Source organism: Polypterus senegalus, chromosome 2 (assembly GCF_016835505.1).
Source record: "Polypterus senegalus isolate Bchr_013 chromosome 2, ASM1683550v1, whole genome shotgun sequence".
Lineage (NCBI taxonomy): Eukaryota > Metazoa > Chordata > Cladistia > Polypteriformes > Polypteridae > Polypterus > Polypterus senegalus.
The window spans coordinates 59,996,210-60,009,110 of NC_053155.1; the positions used below are offsets into that span (position 1 = coordinate 59,996,210).

The window sequence follows — 12,901 nt, forward strand, 5'->3', positions numbered from 1 at the left end:
AATTAAAAAATCATACTAAGTATAACTTTAAGGATAAGCATCACAGATGCTGGGTTAATTTAGAATTTTTTTTTTCCCCACCAAGAAAGAGTCAAGTTTCTTAAACTGTGCTGGTGATCCCACATGAAGATGTCAGAAGAGCTGAGATGAAATGGTGTACTTATGAAAATATTTTTAAAAATAAGAGCTGTTGTCCAAGTAATTTTTTTTATGGTTAATTGAACAATTAAAAATTGTAATACTTCCTTCAAGCATATTAGTGTTTTGTATAAAGCAGAAATAACTCAGTGATTAATTTCTAATCTCTTGTCTATGCATATTGAATTATTTCAATTAATTTATTGAACTGTTTTGTGTAACAGAAACAATGGCCATCACAACAACAACCCCTGGGGGTTGCTATAATATTTGGGAAAAGCAATAAATATTGATTGGATTGCCATGTTTCAAGACAACATACCAAAGCACTAACAATTACACAAACTATTAAATATTAAAAAACAGAAACATGAAATCAAGGTATGTACCACCTTGTTCTGGATATTTTGTCAAGTGTCAAATTTCTAACCATCTTTATGATAAATGTACAAATTTGCATTCAGTGAATGCCTCCTCCATGTAAATGCAAGGGTAGACATTTGCTATTCAAATTATATCATCATTATTTGGTTATGTCTTTCTCTGTAAAGCAAGACTTACATAAAGAGATATTGAAATTGATATATCAAGAATTAAAAAAAAATCTATATTTAAAATCTATATTTTTACATTTTAGTGATAGCAGATGCACCTGAATAATGTTCTTTAAGTAGAAGTTTACACACAGAAAAAAAGAGAAAAGCTTTCTGTAACTGCTCTCTTTCTTTCCATTGTGTTATATTTGTTTTTTCTCTCTACTTGAAAGTCTGTCTAAAGTGTGCAAAACATTTCAAGGCCAGTTTGGGACTTCTTTCAGAAAAAATGTGTTTTCTTTTCAGAAACTCTTAATGTTTTCAAGTCAGTCAACTATAAACTTACATAAAAAGGAAAATTAAATCAAGAATACAGAAAGTTAGTATGAATTAATATTTTTGTATATCAAAAAACTCATATTTATACATGTATACATACAGAACCTTCTACATATAACTCTGGGTGTTTGTGTATAATGTTGCAGATCCATTAATCATGGATGCATACAATCACATAATTTAAGGATGGGCAGCCCTACCTGGAAAACTGACCTGGTATTAATGCCACTGTTTTAAAGAAACAAGAGATATGATTCAAAAAAGACAGTTATGTGGAAAAACATTGTATTAAGTGTGTGCCAACATGGCATTAACCAGTAAAAGCACAAGACATTTTGCACCCATCCCACACTGTCTCAGACAGCTGTGTTCAAATATGTAGTGTTTTAAATTGAATCTGTTGTTGCATCAGTTTAGGTAGTTTATACCCAGTATATTTTCTAAGTAAGCAGAAGTCTACGAGGCTTACAATTAATGCAGAACATTTAGAAGGGATAGCAATAATCAAATGTGAAACAAGACAGACCAGTCACCAACAAGCAAATGTGCAAATTATCTGGTTTTGCAGAATACATTGTCCATTAGCAGACAAACCACAAAGCAGTTCAGTGCGACAGCACAGATGTACCTGTTGCCTGATGAATTCTGGGGAATAACACCTGCTCGAGGCTTAAAATACCAGTAAATACCTATGCTTGCTGAGATAGGATGGAAAATTGTAATTATGATGATAATAGCCCTACTTTTCATAAACTGGTACAGCATTGCTGCATTACTTTTTCGTCCAGCAATACAGAAGCACCCAGTAGTTTCCACCGCATCTGACAACTGAACAAGCAGCCACTTGATGTAGTTCTCTCCTTTACTGGTACCTATAATTTTAGGAAAACCCAACCCACTTTAACATTGTGAAGGTACTGATACACTTTAGTGCTCTTGTAATTTCTTCTCATCTCACAGTTCACTCAGAGAGATAAAACAAAGTAATTAAAAATATCCCTGTACATTACTGGTAGGTGTTTTTATAACTTATCTCATAGTTTGCCAGCTGGTGTGTGTCTGGGACCATTACTCCATCCGATCTTGATAAATATGCAGAATTTTGCTAACATACTGGCTTCATTTTTACTGTTAAATTGTTTCAAGCAGAACATTTTAGCACATTGCCATGAAGTGGTTTCTGGGAAAGACCAGAGGTTGTACGTAAAAGGCAGAGCACAGCAAAAATGCTTATTTGTCAGTTATATGGGCAACTGAATGGGCTTGATAAGACAAAACATTTGACAACAACGATTACATTAAGATTCTTGCATCAAATGGGAAGGATCTCGAAGACCCAGAACACCACAGTAAAACCAGTTAGTTGTGTAGCAGGATGTTACAGTGTCTCTATCAGCACATACATTATATGCAAAGAAGTGCAGTCAGGCATGGATTTGGTTGATTGACTTATGACTCACAGAGGCAGGACTGTAACTTGTTCTTCACCACTAATCTCTCGTTTCTGCTTGAGTGGGATTGATTCTAGCAGCCTTATCTGCCTTGGATTAGAACTGCGTCATCATCTTTTATTTGTCTTCTGATCCATCTCTGAAGATGACTGTTTTTACGTAAAGAGAGAACCCAGTGCTGTGGGGTGTCTTTGCCAAGGGTAGATCTTCAACTCTGCTTGTCAGTGGTAGTTTGGCCATTCAATAATAAATTCAAGAGGTTATGTCACCCATCATGACACAATTTGTTCATTTACAGTTTGTATTGTAGATCTTTCTTTCCCGATAAAGCAACTGAACAATATATCTGTGTATGGTTTGATGAGTTACAAGAAACCATTTGGTTCTTGTATGAAATTTTTGTACTCATGTCCATTTAATTGGTCCTTTGCTTTGTTTAGGAAATATCTCTTACAAACATGTTAAATGATCTATACACCAGCATTTAATTGCAAAACCCATAATAATGTTAAGTGCTTAAACTTACAAACCACGTCTATGAGGGAGTGTCTGCTTTCAATATGCTTTGCATCCCTCATTCAAATAATTACAAATATGTATATTACGCCTGTGTATTAAATGTCATAGGTTTCTCAGTTCACTTATTATGCTTCAAATCCATTGACAAAAATAAAGATAAATCTCAAGAGAAAATTTGTTAGATTGTGCTTTACAAGTAAATGACAAAAATATCAGATAATAAATGATAAAGAAAAAAAAAGTAATAAGTAACATACAGCATAGTATACATGAAAACTTCATTCATTTATTGTATGATCTATTACAGGTCTCATTTAAGCAACTCTTTACAGTCAAGCACTCTAACTTTGTGGTATAGTGGGTCCGTGGCTCTGAAAGAATGCCTGTTTTTTTAAATAATCCATTGGCCATGTCAGTCTCCATGAGCGCGCTCACCATGGGGAGTTGATAAGGTAACTGGGGTAAGACGTACCTGCACGTTAAGGCGTGATTGTTCGCAATTGCTTTATTGGCTTCCTGCAGTGCGTGATTGAGAAGCTGGGACCACGGAGCTGTATAAGTACAGGCCGGCACAAAAGATCAAGAGGGGAAAAAGAGAGGAAAAAGAACAGAAGACGGAAGTTAAGGAGACAGACAGAGAGAGAGAGAAATAAAGAAAAAAAGGCAGCTGGGAGGAAAGCCTTGGAAGAGTGTTTGGCCGACACTTGGGGCGGATGGATTGGGTCACTCCTGCTGAACTTTTAAGAGGAGCAGGAGTGACCAGGATCAATGATGGCTTGCCACAGAAGGGCAGTGGGAGTCAGGGAGGCTGAACCCCAGCGTTAGCGCCCTGGCTGCTGAAGGAACCGAAGTCTTAGTCCGGCGAGTGGGCTGTACATAGCCAGGGGACGGAAGGCTACTGGACCAGTAAGAGAGTCGGCTGCACCTGCAGATAGGGCGACTACCCTGTTGCAAGGCCTGTATGGGAGAAGCAGGAAAGCCGGCAGTTAAAAGGAGAAGGCACCAGGTTTTTATAAGGGACAGCTTCCAGCCAGTATTTTAACCTCATTTTTTTAATGGAACTATTTATTGGGATTTTAAACCTCCACAGTCACCTGTTTTGTATGGATTATTTATTAACTTTGAGCACTGCACCATTTATTTGGACCCTTTAGTTTTGGTTTGTTTTTAATAAAAGCACTTTTGCACTTTGCATCATCCCCTTGCTCCAAGAGTGATTTGTTCACATTGCACAGCTCATTCGCTTACATTACCAACGGTGTTTGGTTCAACAGGCTCCCAAAACTGGCAGAGGGAGCAAGGACAGGACCTGCACCGTCACAAACTTCTAAAGGCAAGCATTTTTATGTTGGTCTCTCTTACTGCAATTTGTACAACCAGAATCAGTGATTTGTTCAAGATTTTTAGGACAACAACATTTATTTTCACACTTATTTTCATACAACAATGTAGCTCAAAGGACCAGGGGCCTCAGGTAAAACGATGTGAGTAGAATTTACACTAAACATAAATTTATTTCCTATAAAATTATAAATAATAATAATAATAATAATAATACAATAAACAATGAAAAATATACAATATGAAAGCATAAGTACAATATACATGTACATATTGTATAGATAGTACAAAAAGTTCATAAAGTGAGATGAAACTGTTTTTGAGGTCCATGCAGGAAAGGCTCTGAAGTGTTTGCCAGAATGGAGAAGTTCAAATAGACTGTGGCATGGAAGAGTGGAATCCATGCAGATGCTGGTGTGCTATAAATGTCCTACAGGACTGGAACTGTATCTAGATAATTCTCTGTGCTCTTGACACAACCCACTATAGAGCTTTCCAATCAGCTGCTGTTCAACTGTGATACTAAACCATAATGCCACCCACACCTTTAGATAACTAACTATATTTGATCTTTTTTTTTTTTTATTTGACTCCCAACACCACTGACATTTGTAGAACAATGAAAAATGACCACATAGCTGACATTATCTCTAGCATAACCAGTATAATAGTCCAGTTTTTTGGATTCTGTAGTGAAAATAACATCATTTTCACTCTGGACTCAATAGCAGTAAATTGTATCATTCCATTTATGACAAATACAATAATGTCTGATTCATCACACATCTCTAATTACTCCATTGATTAGTGGTACACAAACCCTTTTCTCATGTCTTCCTTTCAACTACTACCTCAAAAAGTACTTTTAGATAGAAATAAATGATTCCCCCTACACACAAGAGTCAGAATACAGTCATGCAAGTGTCTAGATAGATGACATACGGTATATGTTAATAACAATAAATACATTTTATTTATATACAGTGCACTCCGGAAAGTATTCACAGCGCATCACTTTTTCCACGTTTTGTTATGTTACAGCCTTATTCCAAAATGGATTAAATTCATTTTTTTCCTCTGAATTCTACACACAACACCCCATAATGATGTGAAAAAAGTTTACTTGAGGTTTTTGCAAATTTATTAAAAATAAAAAAACTGAGAAATCACATGTACATAAGTATTCACAGCCTTTGCTCAATACTTTGCTGATGCACCTTTGGCAGCAATTACAGCCTCAAGTCTTTTTGCATATGATGCCACAAGCTTGGCACACCTATCCTTGGCCAGTTTCGCCCATTCCTCTTTGCAGCACCTCTCAAGCTCCATCAGGTTGGATGGGAAGCGTCAGTGCACAGCCATTTTAAGATCTCTCCAAAGATGTTCAATCGGATTCAAGTCTGGGCTCTGGCTGGGCCACTCAAGGACATTCACAAAGTTGTCCTGAAGCCACTCCTTTGATATCTTGGCTGTGTGCTTAGGGTCATTGTCCTGCTGAAAGATGAATCGTCTCCCCAGTCTGAGGTCAAGAGGGCTCTGGAGCAGGTTTTCATCCAGGATGTCTCTGTACATTGCTGCAGTTATCTTTCCCTTGATCCTGACTAGTCTCCCAGTTCCTGCCGCTGAAAAACATCCCCACAGCAAGATGCTGCCACCACTATGCTTCACCATAGGGATGGTATTGGCCTGGTGATGAGCAATACCTGGTTTCCTCCAAACGTGACGCCTGGCATTCATACCAAAAAGTTCAATCTTTGTCTCATCAACCCAGAGAATTTTGTTTCTCATGGTCTGAGATTCCTTCAGGTGCCTTTTGGCAAACTCCAGGTGGGCTGCCATGTGCCTTTTACTAAGGAGTGGCTTCCGTCTGGCCACTCTACCATACAGGCCTGATTGGTGGATTGCTGCAAAGATGGTTGTCCTTCTGGAAGGTTCTCCTCTCTCCACAGAGGACCTCTGGAGCTCTGACAGAGTGACCATCGGGATCTTGGTCACCTCTCTGATTAAGGCCCTTCTCCCCCGATTGCTCAGTTTAGATGGCCGGCCAGCTCTAGGAAGAGTCCTGGTGGTTTCGAACTTCTTCCACTTACGGATGATGGAGGCCACTGTGCTCATTGGGACCTTCAAAGCAGCAGAAATTTTTCTTTAACCTTCCCCAGATTTGTGCCTCGAGACAATCCTGTGTCGGAGGTCTACAGACAATTCCTTTGACTTCATGATTGGTTTGTGCTCGGACATGAACTGTCAACTGTGGGACCCTATATAGACAGGTGTGTGCCTTTCCAAATCATATCCAATCAACTGAATTTACCACAGGTGGACTCCAATTAAGCTGCAGAAACATCTCAAGGATGATCAGGGGAAACCGGATGCACCTGAGCTCAATTTTGAGCTTAATGGCAAAGGCTGTGAATACTTATGTACATGTGCTTTCTCAGTTTTTTTATTTTTAATAAATTTGCAAAAATCTCAAGTAAACTTTTTTCATGTTGTAATTATGGGGTGTTGTGTGTAGAATTCTGAGGAAAAAAATGAATTTATGAGAGAGATATGATTCAAAAAAGACAGTTATGTGGAAAAACATTGTATTAAGTGTGTGCCAACATGGCATTAACCAGTAAAAGCACAAGACATTTTGCACCCATCCCACACTGTCTCAGACAGCTGTGTTCAAATATGTAGTGTTTTAAATTGAATCTGTTGTTGCATCAGTTTAGGTAGTTTATACCCAGTATATTTTCTAAGTAAGCAGAAGTCTACGAGGCTTACAATTAATGCAGAACATTTAGAAGGGATAGCAATAATCAAATGTGAAACAAGACAGACCAGTCACCAACAAGCAAATGTGCAAATTATCTGGTTTTGCAGAATACATTGTCCATTAGCAGACAAACCACAAAGCAGTTCAGTGCGACAGCACAGATGTACCTGTTGCCTGATGAATTCTGGGGAATAACACCTGCTCGAGGCTTAAAATGCCAGTAAATACCTATGCTTGCTGAGATAGGATGGAAAATTGTAATTATGATGATAATAGCCCTACTTTTCATAAACTGGTACAGCATTGCTGCATTACTTTTTCGTCCAGCAATACAGAAGCACCCAGTAGTTTCCACCGCATCTGACAACTGAACAAGCAGCCACTTGATGTAGTTCTCTCCTTTACTGGTACCTATAATTTTAGGAAAACCCAACCCACTTTAACATTGTGAAGGTTAAATTAAGCTGCAGAAACATCTCAAGGATGATCAGGGGAAACCGGATGCACCTGAGCTCAATTTTGAGCTTAATGGCAAAGGCTGTGAATACTTATGTACTGTACATGTGCTTTCTCAATTTTTTTATTTTTAATAAATTTGCAAAAATCTCAAGTAAACTTTTTTCATGTTGTAATTATGGGGTGTTGTGTGTAGAATTCTGAGGAAAAAAATGAATTTAATCCATTTTGGAATAAGGCTGTAACATAACAAAATGTGGAAAAAGTGATGCCCTGTAAATACTTTCCAGATGCACTGTAGCTCCTTTCCCAAGCTCAAGGAGCTTAAAATTTTTTAAAAAAGCACCTTCTAGGCACTACTTTACCAGCATGAACAAACAATGCAGGATGACAAATGTCAAAATAGAAATCTGTACCACTGTGATTCTTCACGAATTTAGATTATCCATGTTAAATTTACTGTAGACTGAAAGGATCACAAGAATTCTGGAAGAAGGTTATTTGCAAAAAATAATAAACTCACCTCTGAAACAATAGATGTGTGACTGCTGTTGAAATGAATGTGTTTCCTCAACTCACTTTGACTGGCCCCATGAAACCAATGTATGAACCCGTGACTACCATTATGTATCTGTTTGGTAAGAGTTTGATTGATCAGCTTTTCTTCAAAGTCCCACTGATATGGAAGTGCAACACCCACCAAAGCAATAAGGATAGCTTCAGTAACAACATAAACCTGCAGAAAAACATAACATAAATTAACGAGACACGGTTAGTATATGCATTTTAAAACATTTACAGTAGCATAAAGTTGAATCAGTTACAAACCTCACTATTTTAGATTTTGAGTTAGCCATACTCATTAGGTTCTACTAAATGTTTACATCATGTAAGGAATACCAGAACATGAAAAATTTGCCTAATGCAAAAAGGCTGGCATCTATTTAGAAGTTTTAATGAGTTTTATTTTATTTTCAGATACTGTAGTCATTAGCGGGTAAGCATTCCCACATAAAATTATAATCATGCACCCTCTGAGCACTTTGCTGGTTTAACAAACTTGACAACCGAAAAGAACACAAAGCATACTGAAAGAAGAGTAGAAAAAAAAAAAACAGTGCCAATTAATTTTGTTGTATGGATATATCTATCCATTTATTCTTGTCACAGGGGAGCTGGAGCCTATTCCAGAAAACATCAGGTACAAGGTAGACACAATCCCTAGACAGGGGGTCAATCCATCAAAGGGTAAATACTGTACACTCACACACAAACAGGCCAATTCAGCAATGTCAATTCACCTGCATGTCTTTGGACATTATGATAACCACATTTAAAAGTTACCTAGCTTCTTTAAGTATCATTGCAAGCCCATAATGACAACCCCCATTGCAAGTCCATAATGACAACCCCAAAACCCACATCCACTATTCTTAACCAATAAAAACCTGTGTGACAACAAAGTTAATCAGATGCAGGCGGAAATCTTATTATTATCATATTTTAACGGCTTGTACTCTTTCTTGAAAGATTCTGCCATGAATACATACTATACCATAATACCCATCTGTTTTCTTAACCTGCTTTTTCCATGTCACAGCCACATGGGAAGTGAAGCCCTGTAACATCAGGTAAAAGGTAAACTAGGAAATAGCCCTGGAAGGGAATACAGCAGTGTATGAAATACCCCATGATTATCAGGGGTCCAAGTAGTGTTTCAGTATTGGTTGAACCCAAAAAAATCACACCCTGCTACTATACTAAGTAGTAACATAGATGCACAATAGACCAGCAAAAACCTTGCAGCCCTGTACTTCCTGCCAGCACCACACACAACAGCGGTTTTTCACAACACATACAGTATGCACTTAGAGTGTACAATACTAAAATGTCTATTCTCCCCATGAAAACATTAAGGTAACTGTATGGGGTGAATCAATTCATATTCCTTCCATAGACCAGTGCTGCATCTCTAGTTAGATAAGAGCACCAAAGGCAAATGTACATTTTTCAAAGGTAAACACATGCTCCCCTGAATCATGTACACTCACTCTCCGTCACTTTCTCCTATCCACTCTTCAAAATCACAGAGATCAACACAATAATGGCTGCTTAGGATTCCTGCTTATATTTTTCTCTGACATTCTTCTCAAGCCCCGCTCAGGTTTGCCCAAGTATGTGCTACTCTTCCATGCAGGACAGGCTGCTGGCACTCAAACAGCTACTGGCTGAAACAGTAATGGGCTCTCAGATATCTTTAACATCCTTGCATGTTTATAACTTTATTTTCAACACCCAAATATTAATTTCCATACTATCAGGGGGTCATGATGGTAAATTAATGGGACCCCAGGCCCCCCACATTTTCCAATGACATTTAATTTCAGGGCACAATGCACATAATCTCTTCAGCTTTATTAAATAATTTGACCAACATGTCTTTGGAATGTAAAAGGAAATGGATACCCAGCAGAAATCCACAAAGATATGGGAAGAATATGCACACTAAAACCATAAAGAAAATGGCCAGAAAACTAAATGCTGATCCCTGGCACTGCAAGTATCAGCACTGTGTTTTAATGCAGCCCTCCACTGCAATAGAGTATGCAGAAAAAAAACGAATAAAATGTACACTGTTACTAAAACACACAGGCCTCATCTAATGAAACAAAAATATTACAATGCAGTACTGGGTTCTCTGTCACTGCTCTAAATAAGGATATTGTGCAGTCAAACTCAAGGGAAATTGCCTGCTGTTGTTTCTGATTTGACCAGTTTCTCATTTAAAGGTCAATTTCCACTTGCTTTCATTGTGTTTAATTAGTTGCCTTATTTCAGTTCTTGTTCAGTATATGAATTACTTTTGACAGATATTAAAATACTGAGTGAAATAAAATGGATGGAAAGGTAAGTATTAAGTTTACTGACCCCTGTATTGTGAAAAATTAAATTCTTACTTTAATGTCCAACCAACACACAGATATGTCACCACTCTCCACCATCAATTTATTGCTGTCAGAAATTCTAGGACACAGGTTTTTCAGTCCCTCATTACATGTCAGCTCACTCATATAAGCAGCTGCTTATGAGGACCCCCAGCAATTTAGTTATTCAACACAGTTTTCTCTTGAGTGAGTTGTGAACTTACAAATTCTGCTGTAATATTGCCAACTGTATACAGTACAATGTTACCAGAAAAAAATTCATTCATCAGGAGTAGAGGAGAGTAAAAGGTTTTAAGATTTTTTTTCAGTTTGCATGGAAATGTTTGTTTTGGATTGTAGTTGAATTTGGAAGATAAAATGAGAAGTGGTGGTTCTGTTCAGAGGATTATCTTTAAAATTACAACATAACTTGCAAGGTAATAGCAACATTTAATTATCAATATTATATGTCTAATTAAATCATTAGCCACCTACAGATTTATGTAATTCCTTGGAGATATTACTTATGTAGTATTTTAAGTTAGTTTCTAATTGTTACAGTACTAATGTTTTATATATCCATTACAAATGTATTGTAACTGTAAGATCTTGCCAGTTCAGTCTGAGAATGGGTGAGCTGCATGAAAAATAAGAGAAAAAACATTCAAGAACTTGTGCTGGATGGTTGATACACTATAATTACTGCAATACAGTACCAACAAAAGCATGGACAATGTGGTTAATGTGCTAAATTTATAGCTGTTCTAATGAATCTTCCCAGCAAATATTTGAAATATTTAGGTTTAAGTGCACTGGTTAAGTGATTAAACTACAGGTGAATTACACTTACAGAACCCTGCCCTATTGCATATGTACATATGGGAAGCTGGGAAAACTTCCTTAAAAACAAACTGGTTAAAACGAAAATCTGTAGCCACAGACAGGAGAGAATTGAGAGCCACTGCTCAACAGTTCCCTTTTAAAATGATGATTAAATAGCAGCATTAAAACAGCATTGAACTGGAAATGTCAAATCCCCGTCTACGTCAGGTGGCTGTTTTGGGAACACCGAAACATTTTATGTGCCTAAGTGAGCTCAGAATAATTTATTAATTTGCCTGAAACAAACCTTTAGCAAAAGTTGTTTTGAAATGTTAAGAAAACAGCCACATGCTCATTTAAGCTATTTGACCAAATACGCTGACATTTTTTCAAGACTAAACCTGATAGGAATGAAAACCAACTGCCAGCTGACATCCTAAAGTTATATTCGCAAAAGCGATCGGCACTTAAAACCCTCATACAGTTTCCAACAAGCCTTTCCAGTTTAGAGGCGATGGGCGGAGTATTTAAAGCTTAACACTTAAATTACCAGTCAATGTTTTTTGATCGGAAAATTCTGTAGATATATCTTTTAAAATACCGATTAGACCAAGTGCTATATTTGATTCTTCTTAATCGAAGCACTCACTGCATCATAACAAATGTGTCTGTGCAATGTAAAAGTTCTAACTTGAATGAGTTCGGAAAGCCTGATGGACGACACCCACCCGTCAAAACACTTAGCTGTATACTGTACTGTGGGGAAACCTTTGTACTTACCTGCAACAAAAAAGAAAGAAAAATGCAAAGATACATTTGATAGATCCCAAATTCCCCCACCACCTTGAAAGCATCTTCGATTTCCATTGTCTTTGTGTGGATGACAAGCCGTGTTCAAAACGTGGCCGGCTTGTTCTTACAAAGAAATCACCCAGGAAACATTCGAGAGCCAGCGAGAAACGTGCAATTGTTCATCCGAAACACTTCAGCATGATTTTATTATTAGTACTTGTAGATATCTCTAAAGAGAATAAAGCTGGTACGTCTTCTTTTTTTAAATTTAGAATCTCCTTCTTGCTTCGTGCTAACATAACAGTACAAAGTTATAGGAGGACATCGCGTCACACGTGTCGAAACGTCATAATAGACTTGGTGGGATATTCTGTTTTAAGTCCCTTTCCAACAGTGGATGAAACTGTGCCAGTTCACGTTTAGTTTAAAGGTCAAAGTCCAAAAAATCCAAAATGTTGTAAGTTTGTGCGTATGCGCAGCTTTTGTTCGAGTGAATGTGCGTGGGATTACTGTCACTCATTTTTAAGTAGCCAATCATCTGCTAGATTTGCTTTGCAACAACTTCCGTGTTTTCAGACACACCCACTTTCTACGTAATGTCTCCTCTGTGGCTAATACTGTAATTCAACCACTAAATAACCTAAAGGTAGAGTTTCTTAATATACTGGATGCGAACCTCTTACTGGTTCAACACTGTTAAACTAAATTTCACTTACAGAAAGCTAGTGCGTAAGACAGCAGTTAAAGGGCATAAGAATGACCATCTAGTTACCGGTGTATAAAGAGGGGCGTGGTTAGTTTTGTGTAGTCCTGTGCATGCTGGTT

The 12,901-nt window shown here is 37.5% G+C and overlaps 1 protein-coding gene across 2 annotated transcripts in view; it reads right to left on the reverse strand.

Moving 5' to 3' along the window:
* LOC120522963 (solute carrier family 22 member 15-like) overlaps positions 1 to 12,577 on the reverse strand; it is a 51,814-nt gene extending 39,237 nt beyond the window's left edge. For both annotated transcript variants that reach the window (XM_039743817.1, XM_039743816.1), the window contains exons 1-2: positions 12,065 to 12,577; positions 8,062 to 8,274 (exon numbers count right to left, since the gene is read on the reverse strand). In XM_039743817.1, coding sequence (XP_039599751.1) covers positions 8,062 to 8,274; positions 12,065 to 12,151 — 300 coding nt within the window. In that variant the 5' untranslated portion in view covers positions 12,152 to 12,577. The remainder of the gene's footprint in view (positions 1 to 8,061; positions 8,275 to 12,064) is intronic.
* Positions 12,578 to 12,901: the final 324 nt, after the last annotated feature.